General features: G+C 42.0%; 1 protein-coding gene across 1 annotated transcript in view; it reads right to left on the reverse strand.

Moving 5' to 3' along the window:
- Positions 1-1,342: 1,342 nt before the first annotated feature.
- The window catches only part of LOC134355041 (calcium-activated chloride channel regulator 1-like), a 62,761-nt gene continuing 51,296 nt past the window's right edge, over positions 1,343-12,807 (reverse strand). Inside the window, 3 exon segments of the mRNA XM_063064714.1 lie at positions 1,343-2,015; positions 5,738-5,974; positions 9,828-9,995. Coding sequence (XP_062920784.1) covers positions 1,528-2,015; positions 5,738-5,974; positions 9,828-9,995 — 893 coding nt within the window. The 3' untranslated portion in view covers positions 1,343-1,527.

The following is a 12,807-nucleotide window of genomic DNA, read 5'->3' on the forward strand; positions in this document are numbered from 1 at the left end:
CTAGTGGTGTGCCAGGTGGGTTGTTGTTTGTTATTTATATAAATGATTCGGATGTGAATGTACAAAGCATGGTTTATAAGATTTTGATTCTGATGTAAATCCTACAAGCTGGATCCAATTGCCCTTGTTTATGCAACACACATTTCAACTATTGTTCCCAAATTTATTAACAATTGCCTATTGAAATTCTACACATTACACAGTAGGATCGGATACAATTCTCACAGAGAACAATGGAATGGGCATCTGTGATATAGCAATTGCTGTGAAGATGTGAAATGACAGTGAAATATGTGGAATATTAAATTTTAGTGCAGGACACACAAGACTCCCCTTGGTCTTTGTGGGAGGCTGGGTCAGAAACTTCATGGGCCTGGCAGAGATATTTTTAACGTTCTTACCCATGGGTGAGGTGCTGGACACTGGAATATAGCTAATATCTCTCAGTTCATGAAATGCTTTAAGAATAATCTGGGAAATTATTGGTCATTGAGTCTGTCATCAGTATTAGGTAGATTATTGGAAGGTATTGTAAGGGTCCAGATACTGTATATAAGTATTTTGATAGAAAATGCCTGATTAAGGATAGTCATCATGGCTTTGTGTGTGGTAGGCTGTGTCTAACCAATCTTACAGTTTTTCAAGGAGATTTACCAAGAAAGTTTATGAAGGAAAGACAGTGGATATTGTCTACATCGTATTTAGCCAGTCCTTTGACAAAGTCCTGCATGGGAGGCTGGTTCAATTGCTTGGCATTCAGGATAAGGTAGTAAATTAGATTTGACATGTGCTTCGTGGGTAAAGCCAGAAAGTGGGATTAGATGGTTCGCTCTCTGACTGGAAGCCAGCGGAGCAATGGTCTTCATTTGTCTACCATGTCCCTCTTCACCTGGTTTGATTTATACTCACCAGCCCCTACCTCAGCCCTCCTGTTCCCACTCACCTCCTCCCCCTCTACACGCTCAGGATCTTTATGCAATATGTCAACCATCCCTCTCTCACCACAGATGGTGCCTGGCCCGCTGAGTTTATCCAGCTGTTGAGTTTTGCCTCAGGTTACAGTATCTGCAGGTTCTTGTATTTCCACCTTTCCCATTTGTTTTTTCCAAAAATCAGGAATTAGATCCTGGCTCAATAACTGGAGGTAACATCTTAAATCTAACTCTTCCAAGGGGAATTAGAAGATAAACAACTTCTACCCAATTTATATAAGGCCATATTAACATTAGCTGTAAAATTTCTTTGTCCATTTGATCCCAAACACAATAGAGATTTGGAATGAAATACAAACAACCAAATATGATGTTTATACAAAAAAAATTCAATGGCATTTGTCCAACTTTTAAAATATTTATTGAATGCACATTACCTTTAAGGCTCTTAGTGTCAAATATGGATTCATTGAGAAACTGATTACTTGCATGTTGTAAATTAATAAAAAGACTAAATGATTTTGGTTACTCTCTGAGAATAATTAGAGTAAAATTAAGGATGATCAATTTTAACATACTGAAGCTGATTAGTGTTCTAACTGGGTGACTCTCTCTGACGATGTCTAGTAGCCACAATACACACAGTGATGGCAACAATCAGAGTCATTATAATTAGAATACAACCAGCTACTAGAAGAATTTCTGAAATGTTAATCACCAGAGATTCATTAGTTTGGGTAGTTGAGAGCAATGTGGTTGTGGGTGTGTGATTTGAATGAGATGTTGTTAGCGACTGTATCTGATTTGATGGTGTAGGTGGAGTAGATTGAATTCATGGAGTTAAAATCAAGGCAGCCTGTGCTATATTTGACAACTCCGAAGTATGGTTTGCTTTATCGTGTGCAATGATTCCAAAGTAGAGTACTGTCCCATTTTTCAGTTCAATATTCTCAGAGATCATAAACGATTCCTCCGATTTTGCAGTCTTTGGATTCAGCCCGTTGGTATTGACCTTATGAGCAGATTGAAAATCATTTTTCAGCTGTGTAAAGTTTTTACTCATCCGTATTTCATAGTAGGAAGCTAAATAAAGAAAAACGAATGAATGAAAGTTAATGAACAGTATAAAGATCACCAATTCAAACTTCGTTACTATCAGAGCAGTGCTATTAAAACATTCACTCAGAATTTGTTTGCCTTCATTATAATTTTTTGGGTTGTTTTCTATATTCTCTTTGGTACATTGGACATCTCCAGAAGTAGTTTGATGTCCTTTGGTATTGCACTGTGCCATTGACGTCCAATACAGTTTCTGAATCCATTTAAGTAACAGGAGGGCAGAGACAGGTTTAAGAAAGGCAGATTTCCTCCCCAAGGAACAATGGTGAACCTGATTGGTTGTGATGCACCCCTAGCAACGACTCTTGTCGGTGACCTTGACCTTGTTAGAGGGCGAAGGGAGTTCAGCAAGTGTAACCACAAGCACCTCACTCAGGTTGAAGCAATTGGCCTTGTGGCACCATTTCGGCTCCCTTCACTGAACTGATTTACACGTTGTTCAGGCACTTTACTTCCACACTAAAGTTGGTAAAGTCTGTAAGCATTCTGGAAAAAGACAAGAAGGGAAATAACATGCAAAATACGGGAAGAACTCAGAAACTCAGGCAGCATCAATACAGGGCAATAAACTGTTGACATTTCAGGTCAACACCCTTCATCAGGATTGCTTATTCATTAACTGTTTACTCCCTCCATAAATGTTTCCTGACTTGCTGAGTTCCTCCAGTATTTTGTGAGTGTTGCTCAATATTTCCAGCGTCTGCAAAATCTCTTGTGTTTAAATACGAAAGTAAACTGCAAAGTGCTGGAGGTACCCTGCAGGTTAGCTCAGGTGGTATCTATGGAAAAGAATAAACATTTGATGTTTCTCACTGAGACCCTTCATCAGGATTGGAGAAAAAAGATGTGAGATCAGACTAAGAAGATGGGGGGGGGGGGCGGGGGAGTGGAGGAAAATGTACAAAGCGGTAGGTGATAGGTGAAACCGGGAGAAGAGGAGTGGTGAAGTAAAGAGCTGGAAAGTCAAAGGGCTGGAGAAGAGGGAATCTAATAGGAGAGGACAGAACACCATGAAAGAAAGGGAAGAGGGAATGGAACACTGGGGAGGGGGGCGGGGAGTGATGGGAAGGTAAAGATACAAAGTGAGAGAGGGAAACAGGAATGATAACTGGAGAAGGGGAAGTTGGATGGCAGTTACCTGAAGTTTGAAAATTTGATGTTCATACCATCAGGTTGAAGGCTACCCAGACGGTATATAAGGTGTTGCTCTTCCAGCCTAGGTGTGGCCTCATCGCGGCAGTACAGGAGGCCATGGGCTGACAAGGATAAGTGCCAGGAGGGAGATCGGAGGGGAGGGACGAATGGACAATGGAGTCACGTAGGGAGCAATCTCCCTGCAGAAAGCAGGAAGTGGGGGAGAGGGAAGGATGTACTTAGTGGTGAGATTCCATTGGAGATGGAGGAAGTTATAAAGAAATATGTGCTGAACACGGAGGCTGGTGGGGTGGTAGGTGAGAACATGAAGCACCCTATCCCTGGTGAGGTGGCGAGTGGATGGGGTGGGGGCAAACGTGCGCGAAATGCAACAGGTGCAGATGAGGGCAGTGTTGAAGGAGGAGGAAGGGATGCCCTTCTCTTTGTAAAAGGAGGACTTCCCCTTAGTTCTTAAATGAAAAGCCTCATACTGAGAACAGATGTGGCGGAGACAGAGGTACTGAGAGAAGGGGATGGAATTTTTACAAGTAACAGCATGTGAAGAGGTATAGTCCATGTAGCTGTGAGAATCAGTGGGTTTATAACAGACATCATTAGATAAGTTGTCTCCAGAGATAGAGACAGAGAGGTTGAGACAGGGGAGAGAGATGTCGGAAATGGACCAAGTAAGTTTGAGGACAGGGTGGAATTTGGAGGCAAAGCTGATGAATTCGAGGAGCTCAGCATGGGTGCAAGAAGCTGAACCAAAGCAGTCGATGTAGTGTAGGAAAAATTGGGGAGTGATACCAGTGTAGGCTTGGGACATATACTGTTCCACTTAGCCGGAGAACAAGGCAGTCATAGCTGGAATCCATGGTGGTGCCCATGGCTACACCTTTTGTTTGAAGGAAGTGGGAGGAGCTGAAGGAAAAATTATTGGGAGTGAGAATCAGTTCTGCCAGACAGGGGAGAGAGGCGGTGGAGGGGAACTGGTTGAATCTGGTGTCCAGAAGGAAATGGAGAGCTTTGAGGCCTTCTTGATAGGGACTGGACATCCATAATGAAAATAAGACGATCGAGGCCAGCGAACTTTAAATCATTGGAAAGATCAAGAGCATGCAAAGTGTCATGGATGTAGGTAGGAAGGGACAGGGCCAAGGGAGACAAAACTGAATAAGGTGTGCAGATACAACTTCAGTAGGGCAGGAACAAGTAGAAACAGTGGGTCTATTGGACAGGCAGGTTTGTGGATCTAGGGTAGGAGGTAAAAATGGGAAGTGTTGGGTTAGGGAACTATGAGGTTGGTGGCAGCAAATAGGAGATCTCCAGAATTAATAAGGTCAGTGATGGTGTGGGAGGCAATGGCCTGGTGCTCCTTAGTGGGATCCTGTTTGAAGGGTAAATAAGAGGAGGTTTCTGACAGTTCTCGCTGGATCTCAGCAAGGTAGATGTCAGACTACTACAGCACCCTCCTTATCTACAGGTTTGATGGTGAGGTTAGAATTAGTGCAGAGAGAGTGGAGAGCAGAGCGTTTGGAAGGAGTAAGGTTAGAGTAGGAGAGAAGAGTGGTGAATTCAAGAAGCCCGATGTCCCATCAGCAATTTGCAATGAAAAGACAGAAGACCAGGGTGGGGTGTCCAGGAAGAGGAGGAGGGTTGAAGACAGGAAAAGGTGTCATTGGTGCGGAGTGCAAGGTCTTTGCCAAAGAAGTAGGCACGGAAATGGAGGGAGCAGAAGAAGAGCTCAGTGTCTTGATGGGTGCAGAACTCACTGTGGTGTGGGCACAGGGGGACAAAGGTGAGGTCCTTACTGAGGACAGAACATTCTACCACAGAGAGAAAAAGATCAGAGGGGATGGTGAAGAGCTGGCATGGATGAGAGCTGGGATCAGAGTGGGGGAAGGGGATTGGTAGCGTCTGAGGAGAGTAGAGGGTTTGGCGTGTTCAGGGAAGGTGGAGTGAGAGGAAGATGGAGTCTCCGAGGACCCAAGAGCTGGCGGTGGGACCTGAGAGACACGGGATTGCAGAGTGGTGCGGGTGGGGGAAGGGGAGTTTGGGGTTTCAGCAGCAGCATGTAAAACTCGGCCTGGAGGTGCTGTTGGTAACTGAAACGCTTTCACAACTGGGTTTAAAGCCAATTTATGTTAATCTTTGAATTTAAGTTAGAAAGTTTATTTGCATTGTGCCCTATTTCTAGTAATTCAGTTGAAGAGTACAGATTAAATTACAAATATTAACAGTTTTTAAATGGTGCATTTTTAAAATGATAAATTAATTCAGTACAGAAGCAAGCCCTTCGGTCTATCTAATCTGTGCCAAATTATTAGACTGCCTTGTCCCTGCACTTAGATTGTAGTCCTCCATACCAATCCCATTCATGTATCTACCTAAATTTTTCTTGAATGTAAATTGAACCTGCAAATGTAGAGATAAGAGGCCTCTCCATGTATGGAATTGATCATACAAGGTAATTATTGGTGAGAACTATTTAATGAGCGTGCTCAGAAATTAAATCCCACACTGTTTATACTTGAGAATATAATTAGAATTACCAGATCCTTGATCAAAATCATTGCCTGGTGCTGTCCAGTTCAGTTGTATTTTATCTTCAACTATTGCTGCTTTAAGATCCATGATTTTATTAGGGGGAAACACATCATGGGGTGATCCTGGAGGAACCTGACTTACAATAAATGTGCCACCTGACTTGACTCTCTTGAAACTTCGAAAGTTTGTCTGAGGATTGTCATCAACGGGCCGTGTCTTCAGCAGATTTTGTTGAATGGAGTCTAAAAGGAAACCAAATAAAGTATTTCAGAAAAAAAATCAAGATATTTTAATAAGGGACTCTGAAAATATAATGCAGATTGATCAGAATCAGGTTTATTATCACTGGCATGTGACGTGAAATTTGTTAACTTAGCAGCAGCAGCTCAATGCAATACATAATATAGAAGAAGAAAAAAATAAAAAATAAAAATTATAATAATAAGTAAATCAATTATGGTATACGTATTGTGAGGGGATCCTGGAGTGCCCCTATTAACTGTTTGGAGAGAGACATTTATCATTGATGGTTTGTTTGGAAAGGAGAGAGAGACAGAGTTATTTACCACTGATATGCTGCTTTTGAAAAGACAGAGAGAGGCGAAGATCCACAGTTGGACTGTCACTTTAAAGCATTGGAAGTAACTTTGGATTTCTACTGAGCTTGGAGTTGGAGACAGCACCGAGCAGCTCGTAAGTTGCTATGGTGACCGAAGGCAGTGTTATTTAATGGACACTCGATGTTATGATTTTCAGCAGGTTGTTGATATTTCTTCAAGGACAGGTTGCCTGCTTGTGCATTTCTTTGCAGACAAAGGAAGGAGGGACTCTTTGAGTGACAGGTGATGCTCAGCCTGGTGAAATAAATAGGAGGTCAGATGATACAGATCTCAGGACACATGATCTGGACACTGAATGAGCATTGTTGTGCCCGCAGAAAAAGTGGGTTTTGGAGGATCGATCAGGCGGATCGATCCAAATTGCTATTCCATCGGTGAAGAAGGGGTTGACTGGTGGGGAGTTGTCTATGTGTCCACCCTCGCCTGGGTGATAGCTCCACCACCGAAGACCGGTCCCCCTGGTTAAAGTCACAGTCGGTGACTTGTAAAGGATTTCAGAGGACAATGAGAAGATCGATGGCATCAGCTCACCTGAAGACTCAACTCACTCTGTCTCTCTCTCTCTCTCTCCATCACTACTCAACTAAATACCACGAACTGAACTGAACTTTAGTCAACATCATAAGACTGTATCTTTTTACCCCTGGACTTAAAGAAGCTTGGTTTTTTCATACATATATATTCCACACTTACTTTTATGCATAATCATTGCTAACCTGTTTGATTTATCTACATTTATATTATTGTATTGTGTAGTTACTAATAAATATTATTAGTTGTTAGCAATACGAGACTCCAAAGTGCTTTTCATCTCTGCTGGTTTCTTAACCTCTGTCACGGGGTACGTGACAGTATATTGAATAGATTAAAAATTGGGCAAAAAACAGAAATACCGTATATTAAACAAAGTGAGGTAGTGTCCAAGGGTTCAATGTCAATTTAGGAATCGGATAGCAGAGGGGAAGAAGCTGTTCCTGAATCACAGAGTGTGCGTGCCTTCTGGCTTCTGTACGTCCTGCCTGATGGTAAAAGTGAGAAGAGGGCATGCCCTGAGTGCTGGAGGTCTTTAATAATGGGCGCTGCCTTTCTGAGACACCGCTCCCTGAGGATATCCTGGATACTGATACCCCAAAGGCTACAGCCCAGTCTCTTTCCATTTTACACAGACCTAAGGAGGAAAGTTAAAACCCAGGGCAGGTTTGTTTTTTTACACCAAGAGTGGAAGGTATCTGGAATGCTCGACAAGGGGAAGTGGTGGAAGAAAACATAATTGCAATGTTTTAGAGGCATTTAGATAGATAAGCTTTGTCACATGCACTGTACATCAAAACACACATCAAAATACATCTTATGCGTCAAATCAAATCAGTGAGGACTATGCTAGATAGCTTACAAGTGCTGCCACACTTCTGGCGCCAACATAGCATACCATTAACTAACCCTAACCATATTGTCCTTGGAATGTAGGAGGAAACCAGAGCACCTGGAGGAAACCCACATGGTCACAGGAAGAATGTACAAACTTTTAACGGACAGCAGCAGGAATTGAAACCAGATCTTACAGCTGGAATTGTAATAGCATTACGAAACTACTATGCTAATGGGCCTGTACAGTGGAGAGCATTCTACCTGGTTGCTTCACTGTCTGAAATGGAGAGGCCATTGCTCAGGATCAGAAAAAGCTGCAGGAAATTGTAAACTCTGCCAACTCCATCATGGGCACTTGACTTCCCAGCATCCAGGACACCTTCAAAAAGTGATGCCTCAAAAAGGCCGTGTTATGTTTGTTCTTAATAAAGGTAAACGTGACGTGGGTTTACATTAGAGCATTTTATTACTGAAACGCTGCTCAACCCTATGCACGTGCGCAACCAGGTCACCATCATAGCTTCCAGTTCCAGGTGAACACCTCGCATTGCCCACTGGAAACTGAAGTTCTTTATTATGCACACATAATAACACAGGCAGCACCATCATTAAGGATCCCCATTACCCAGGCCAAGCCCTTGTTACCATCAGGGAGGAGGTACAGGAGCCTGACGGCAAACATTTAAAATTTCAAAAACAGTTTCTTTCCCTCCACCATCAGATCTCTGAATGGACAATGAATCTGTGAACACTACTTCACTATTTTTTATTTCCTTTTTTTGCTCTACTTATTTAACTATATACATATATTGCAATTTATAGTTTCTTTATTATGTATTGCAATATACTGCTTCTGCAAAGCAACAAATTTTTGTGACATTTTCCAGTGATAATAAAACTGATTCTGATAGGCTGCATCATTGTCTGTTATAGTAGGGTGGGAGGGCTACTGCACAGGACTGAAAGAAACTGCAGAGGGTTGTAAGTTTAGTCAGCTCCATCTAGGGTACTAGCCTACAAAGTACCCAGGACATCTTCAAGGAGCAGTGTCTCAGAAAGGCAGCGTCCATTATTAAGGACCTCCAGCACCCAGGGGATATCCTTGGATACCCTTTTCTCACTGTTAGCATCAGGCAGGAGGTACAGAAGCCTGAAGACACACACTCAGCGATTCAGGAACAGCTTCTTCCTCTCTGCCATCTGATTCATAAATGGACATTGAACCCGTGAACACTACCTCAATTTTTAATATGTATTTTCTGTTTTTTGTACAATCTTTAATCTATTCAATATACATATACTGTAATTGATTTACTTATTTATTATTAGCTTCTTCTATATTATATATGCATTAAACTGCTGCTGCTAAGTTAACAAATTTCACAATGCATGCCGGTGATAATAAACCTGATTTCGATTCTGATTTATTGATTTATATTGCTTTATGTTTTCAATTTCAACGTCAAACCTAAATTTTCACATTGGGAATTGAGGACTTAAACTAGGTTAACACTGAACTGCAGTGCACTCTCAATGTATGGTATGTCTTCATGCCCACTCTGTCTCCTAATTCAGAGAGTTAGCAGCTAACTTGTAAACATATCACTGTTTCCTCATCATCATGCTGAACTCACTACCAACAGAACTGCAATAACTTCACCAGAAAGTTCACAGTGCTTAATAATAGCAGACCACCAAAAGATTTTCAAAGAATATTAGCAAAGGTTTAGCTTCAAGATATTGATATCAAGCAGCGAGGACAGTGGACAACAGAGTACTGGAGGAGTCGAGTTTCAAAGAAAATTAATGACAGGAGGTTGTTCTGAGTTCTTTGGAGTTGTCAAGTCCAGGACTAGGAATGCAAAGGATGAGAGCTTCAGTGGCACTTGGGCTGAGGAAATGGTGAAAGCAGATGGTGTTACACTATCAAACATAGTAGAAAACATAGGAAAAAAATAGAAAACCTACAGCACAATACAGGCCCTTCAGCCCACAATGCTGTGCCAGACAAGTACTTACTTTAGAAATTACCTAGGGTGACCCATGGCCCTCTATTTTTCTAAGCTCCATGTACTAAGTGCTTAACATTTATCCATTAATACATTACCATTTTGCACATATCCTGGAATGTACATAGCATGTCCTTGCCGCCTGGCTGCAAATCTTGTGATCCCATCTTTTCCTTGAACAGATATTTTAAGGGTGTATTGTCCAGTTCCACCATAATCAACAAAGTATCGAGAATAAACACCATCATTTCTAACAATATCAGGGTCTAAAAATAAAAAGGCATATAAAGGTTTAAATAAAGGCATGCATGAAAACATGAAATACTAATTTCCTTTATAACGATCTACTTTAATTGCAAAGAGAAGTAATAAATGGAATAAATGGCTATATGTCAGACTGTAATGGATATTCACTGTTCTGGGCCCAGTCAAGCTTTTAGCCAAGTTCAGCTTTCTAACACAGCAGCTGACTCTTCCAAAGGTCTAAGAGTTCTTTTTGAATAAGTTAAGCTCCCAATCAATATTCTTTGCTCAGCTTCTTGTCGTAAACAAGAACCAGTCTTCAGTTCTTAAGGTAAATTACAAGCAATAATCAGTCTGAAGTTAAAAGGACAGCTTTGCAAACAAACAGCACAGTCTATAGACCACAGGCTGCTGACACACAGCGTGGGGTTGGCTGCTCAAGAGATGCAGTGTAAGACAATGGGTATGCGTTAATTGTGCCTGTATCAAACCAGACAATACCAGCTATTTCGTTCAAGGAATCTTGTAGATCAGATTGATACTATTACCTAGCGTGTTAAATAGCTAATCTATCACTACGTCCATGAAGGTTCTCAATTATCCAGGTCATTGTATATCAATCAGTAGTAAGTCAAGACAACTGGACTTGTTGTGTTGTCTAGAAGATGTTTTGCGTCTCCTCCGAGAGGCTTCTTCAATTCTGATCTATCTGTGAAATTCATTAACCCAAATGGCAGTGGAGGCCAATTCAGTTGCTATATTTAAAGCAGAGGCTGAATAAGTTTTTCATTAGTCAATGTGTTCAAGATTACAGGGTGGAGGCAGGACAATATGGTTGAGAAAGAAAATAACTCAGCCATGATCAATTGACAGAGTACATTAGATGGACCGAATCCCTAATTCTGCTCCTATGTCTCATGAACTAATTAATGGGTTCGCACAGAGTCAATATCAGTGAAGGACATTTTCTAGAAAGGATGCATTATTTCTTTGATAGTTTTTTTTTCCAGTCATTCTCGCTGCAGTGCACCAATGAACATCCAGTGAGATGGGGAACTTCTTAACCTACAAAACCTCAGTAGGCAATCTGCAGTACACAGATGACACTTGAGTTTTCATACACTTAATGGTGTATGTAATCTTAGCTTAAGTTGAAAGGTACAACAACATTGTGAGTAAAGCATTCAGACACAAACTTGAAATACCATAAGACCATAAGAAATGGGAGCAGAATTCGGCCATTTTGCCCATTCAGTCTGCTCTGCCATTTCATCATGGCTAATCCATTTTCCCACTAAGCCCCAATCTCCTTCCTTCTCCCCATATCCATGAGAAGGCCTTGGCGAGTAGGGTAAAGGAAAACCCCAAGGCATTCTTCAATTATGTGAAGAACAAAAGGATGACAGGAGTGAAGGTAGGACCGATTAGAGATAAAGATGGGAAGATGTGCCTGGAGGCTGTGGAAGTGAGCGAGGTCCTCAATGAATACTTCTCTTCGGTATTCACCAATGAGAGGGAACTTGATGACCTTGAAGACAATATGAGTGAGGTCAATGTTCTGGAGCATGTTGATATTAAGGGAGAGGAAGTATTGGAGTTGTTAAAATACATTAGGGCGGATAAGTCCCCGGGGCCTGACGGAATATTCCCCAGGCTGCTCCACGAGGCAAGGGAAGAGATTGCTGAGCCTCTGGCTAGGATCTTTATGTCCTCGTTGTCCACGGGAATGGTACCAGAGGATTGGAGGGAGGCGAATGTCGTCCCCTTGTTCAAAAAAGGTAGTACGGATAATCTGGGTAATTATAGACCAGTGAGCCTTACGTCTGTGATGGGAAAGCTGTTGGAAAAGATTCTTAGAGATAGAATCTCTGGGCATTTAGAGAATCATGGTCTGATCAGGGACAGTCAGCATGGCTTTGTGAAGGGCAGATCATGTCTAACAAGCCTGATAGAGTTCTTTGAGGAGGTGACCAGGCATATAGATGAGGGTAGTGCAGTGGATGTGATCTATATGGATTTTAGTAAGGCATTTGACAAGGTTCCACATGGTAGGCTTATTCAGAAAGTCAGAAGGCATGGGATCCAGGGAAGTTTGGCCACGTGGATTCAGAATTGGCTTGCCTTCAGAAGGCAGAGGGTGGTGGTGGAGGGAGTACATTCGGATTGGAGGGTTGTGACTAGTGGTGTCCCCCAAGGATCTGTTCTGGGACCTCTACTTTTCGTGATTTTTATTAACGACCTGGATGTGAGGGTAGAAGGGTGGGTTGGCAAGTTTGCAGATGACACAAAGGTTAGTGGTGTTGTAGATAGTGTAGAGGATTGTCAAAGATTGCAGAGAGACATTGATAGGATGCAGAAGTGGGCTGAGAAGTGGCAGATGGAGTTCAACCCGGAGAAGTGTGAGGTGGTACACTTTGTAAGGACAAACTCCAAGGCAGAGTACAAAGTAAATGGCAGGGTACTTGGTAGTGTGGAGGAGCAGTGGGATCTGGGGGTACGTGTCCACAGATCCCTGAAAGTTGCGTCAAAGGTAGATAGGGTAGTTAAGAAAGCTTATGGGGTGTTAGCTTTTCATAAGTCGAAGGATATAGTTTAAGAGTCCCGAGGTAATGATGCAGCTCTATAAAACTCTGTTTAGACCACGCTTGGAGTATTGTGTCCAGTTCTGGTTGCCTCACTGTAAGAAGGATGTGGAAGCATTGGAAAGGGTACCAGGATGCTGCCTGATTTAGAGAGTATGAATTATGATCAGAGATTAAGGGAGCTAGGGCTTTACTCTTTGGAGAGGAGGAGTATGAGAGGAGACATGATACAGGTGTACAAGATATTAAGAGG

Source organism: Mobula hypostoma, chromosome 12 (assembly GCF_963921235.1).
Source record: "Mobula hypostoma chromosome 12, sMobHyp1.1, whole genome shotgun sequence".
NCBI classification, from domain to species: Eukaryota; Metazoa; Chordata; class Chondrichthyes; order Myliobatiformes; family Myliobatidae; genus Mobula; species Mobula hypostoma.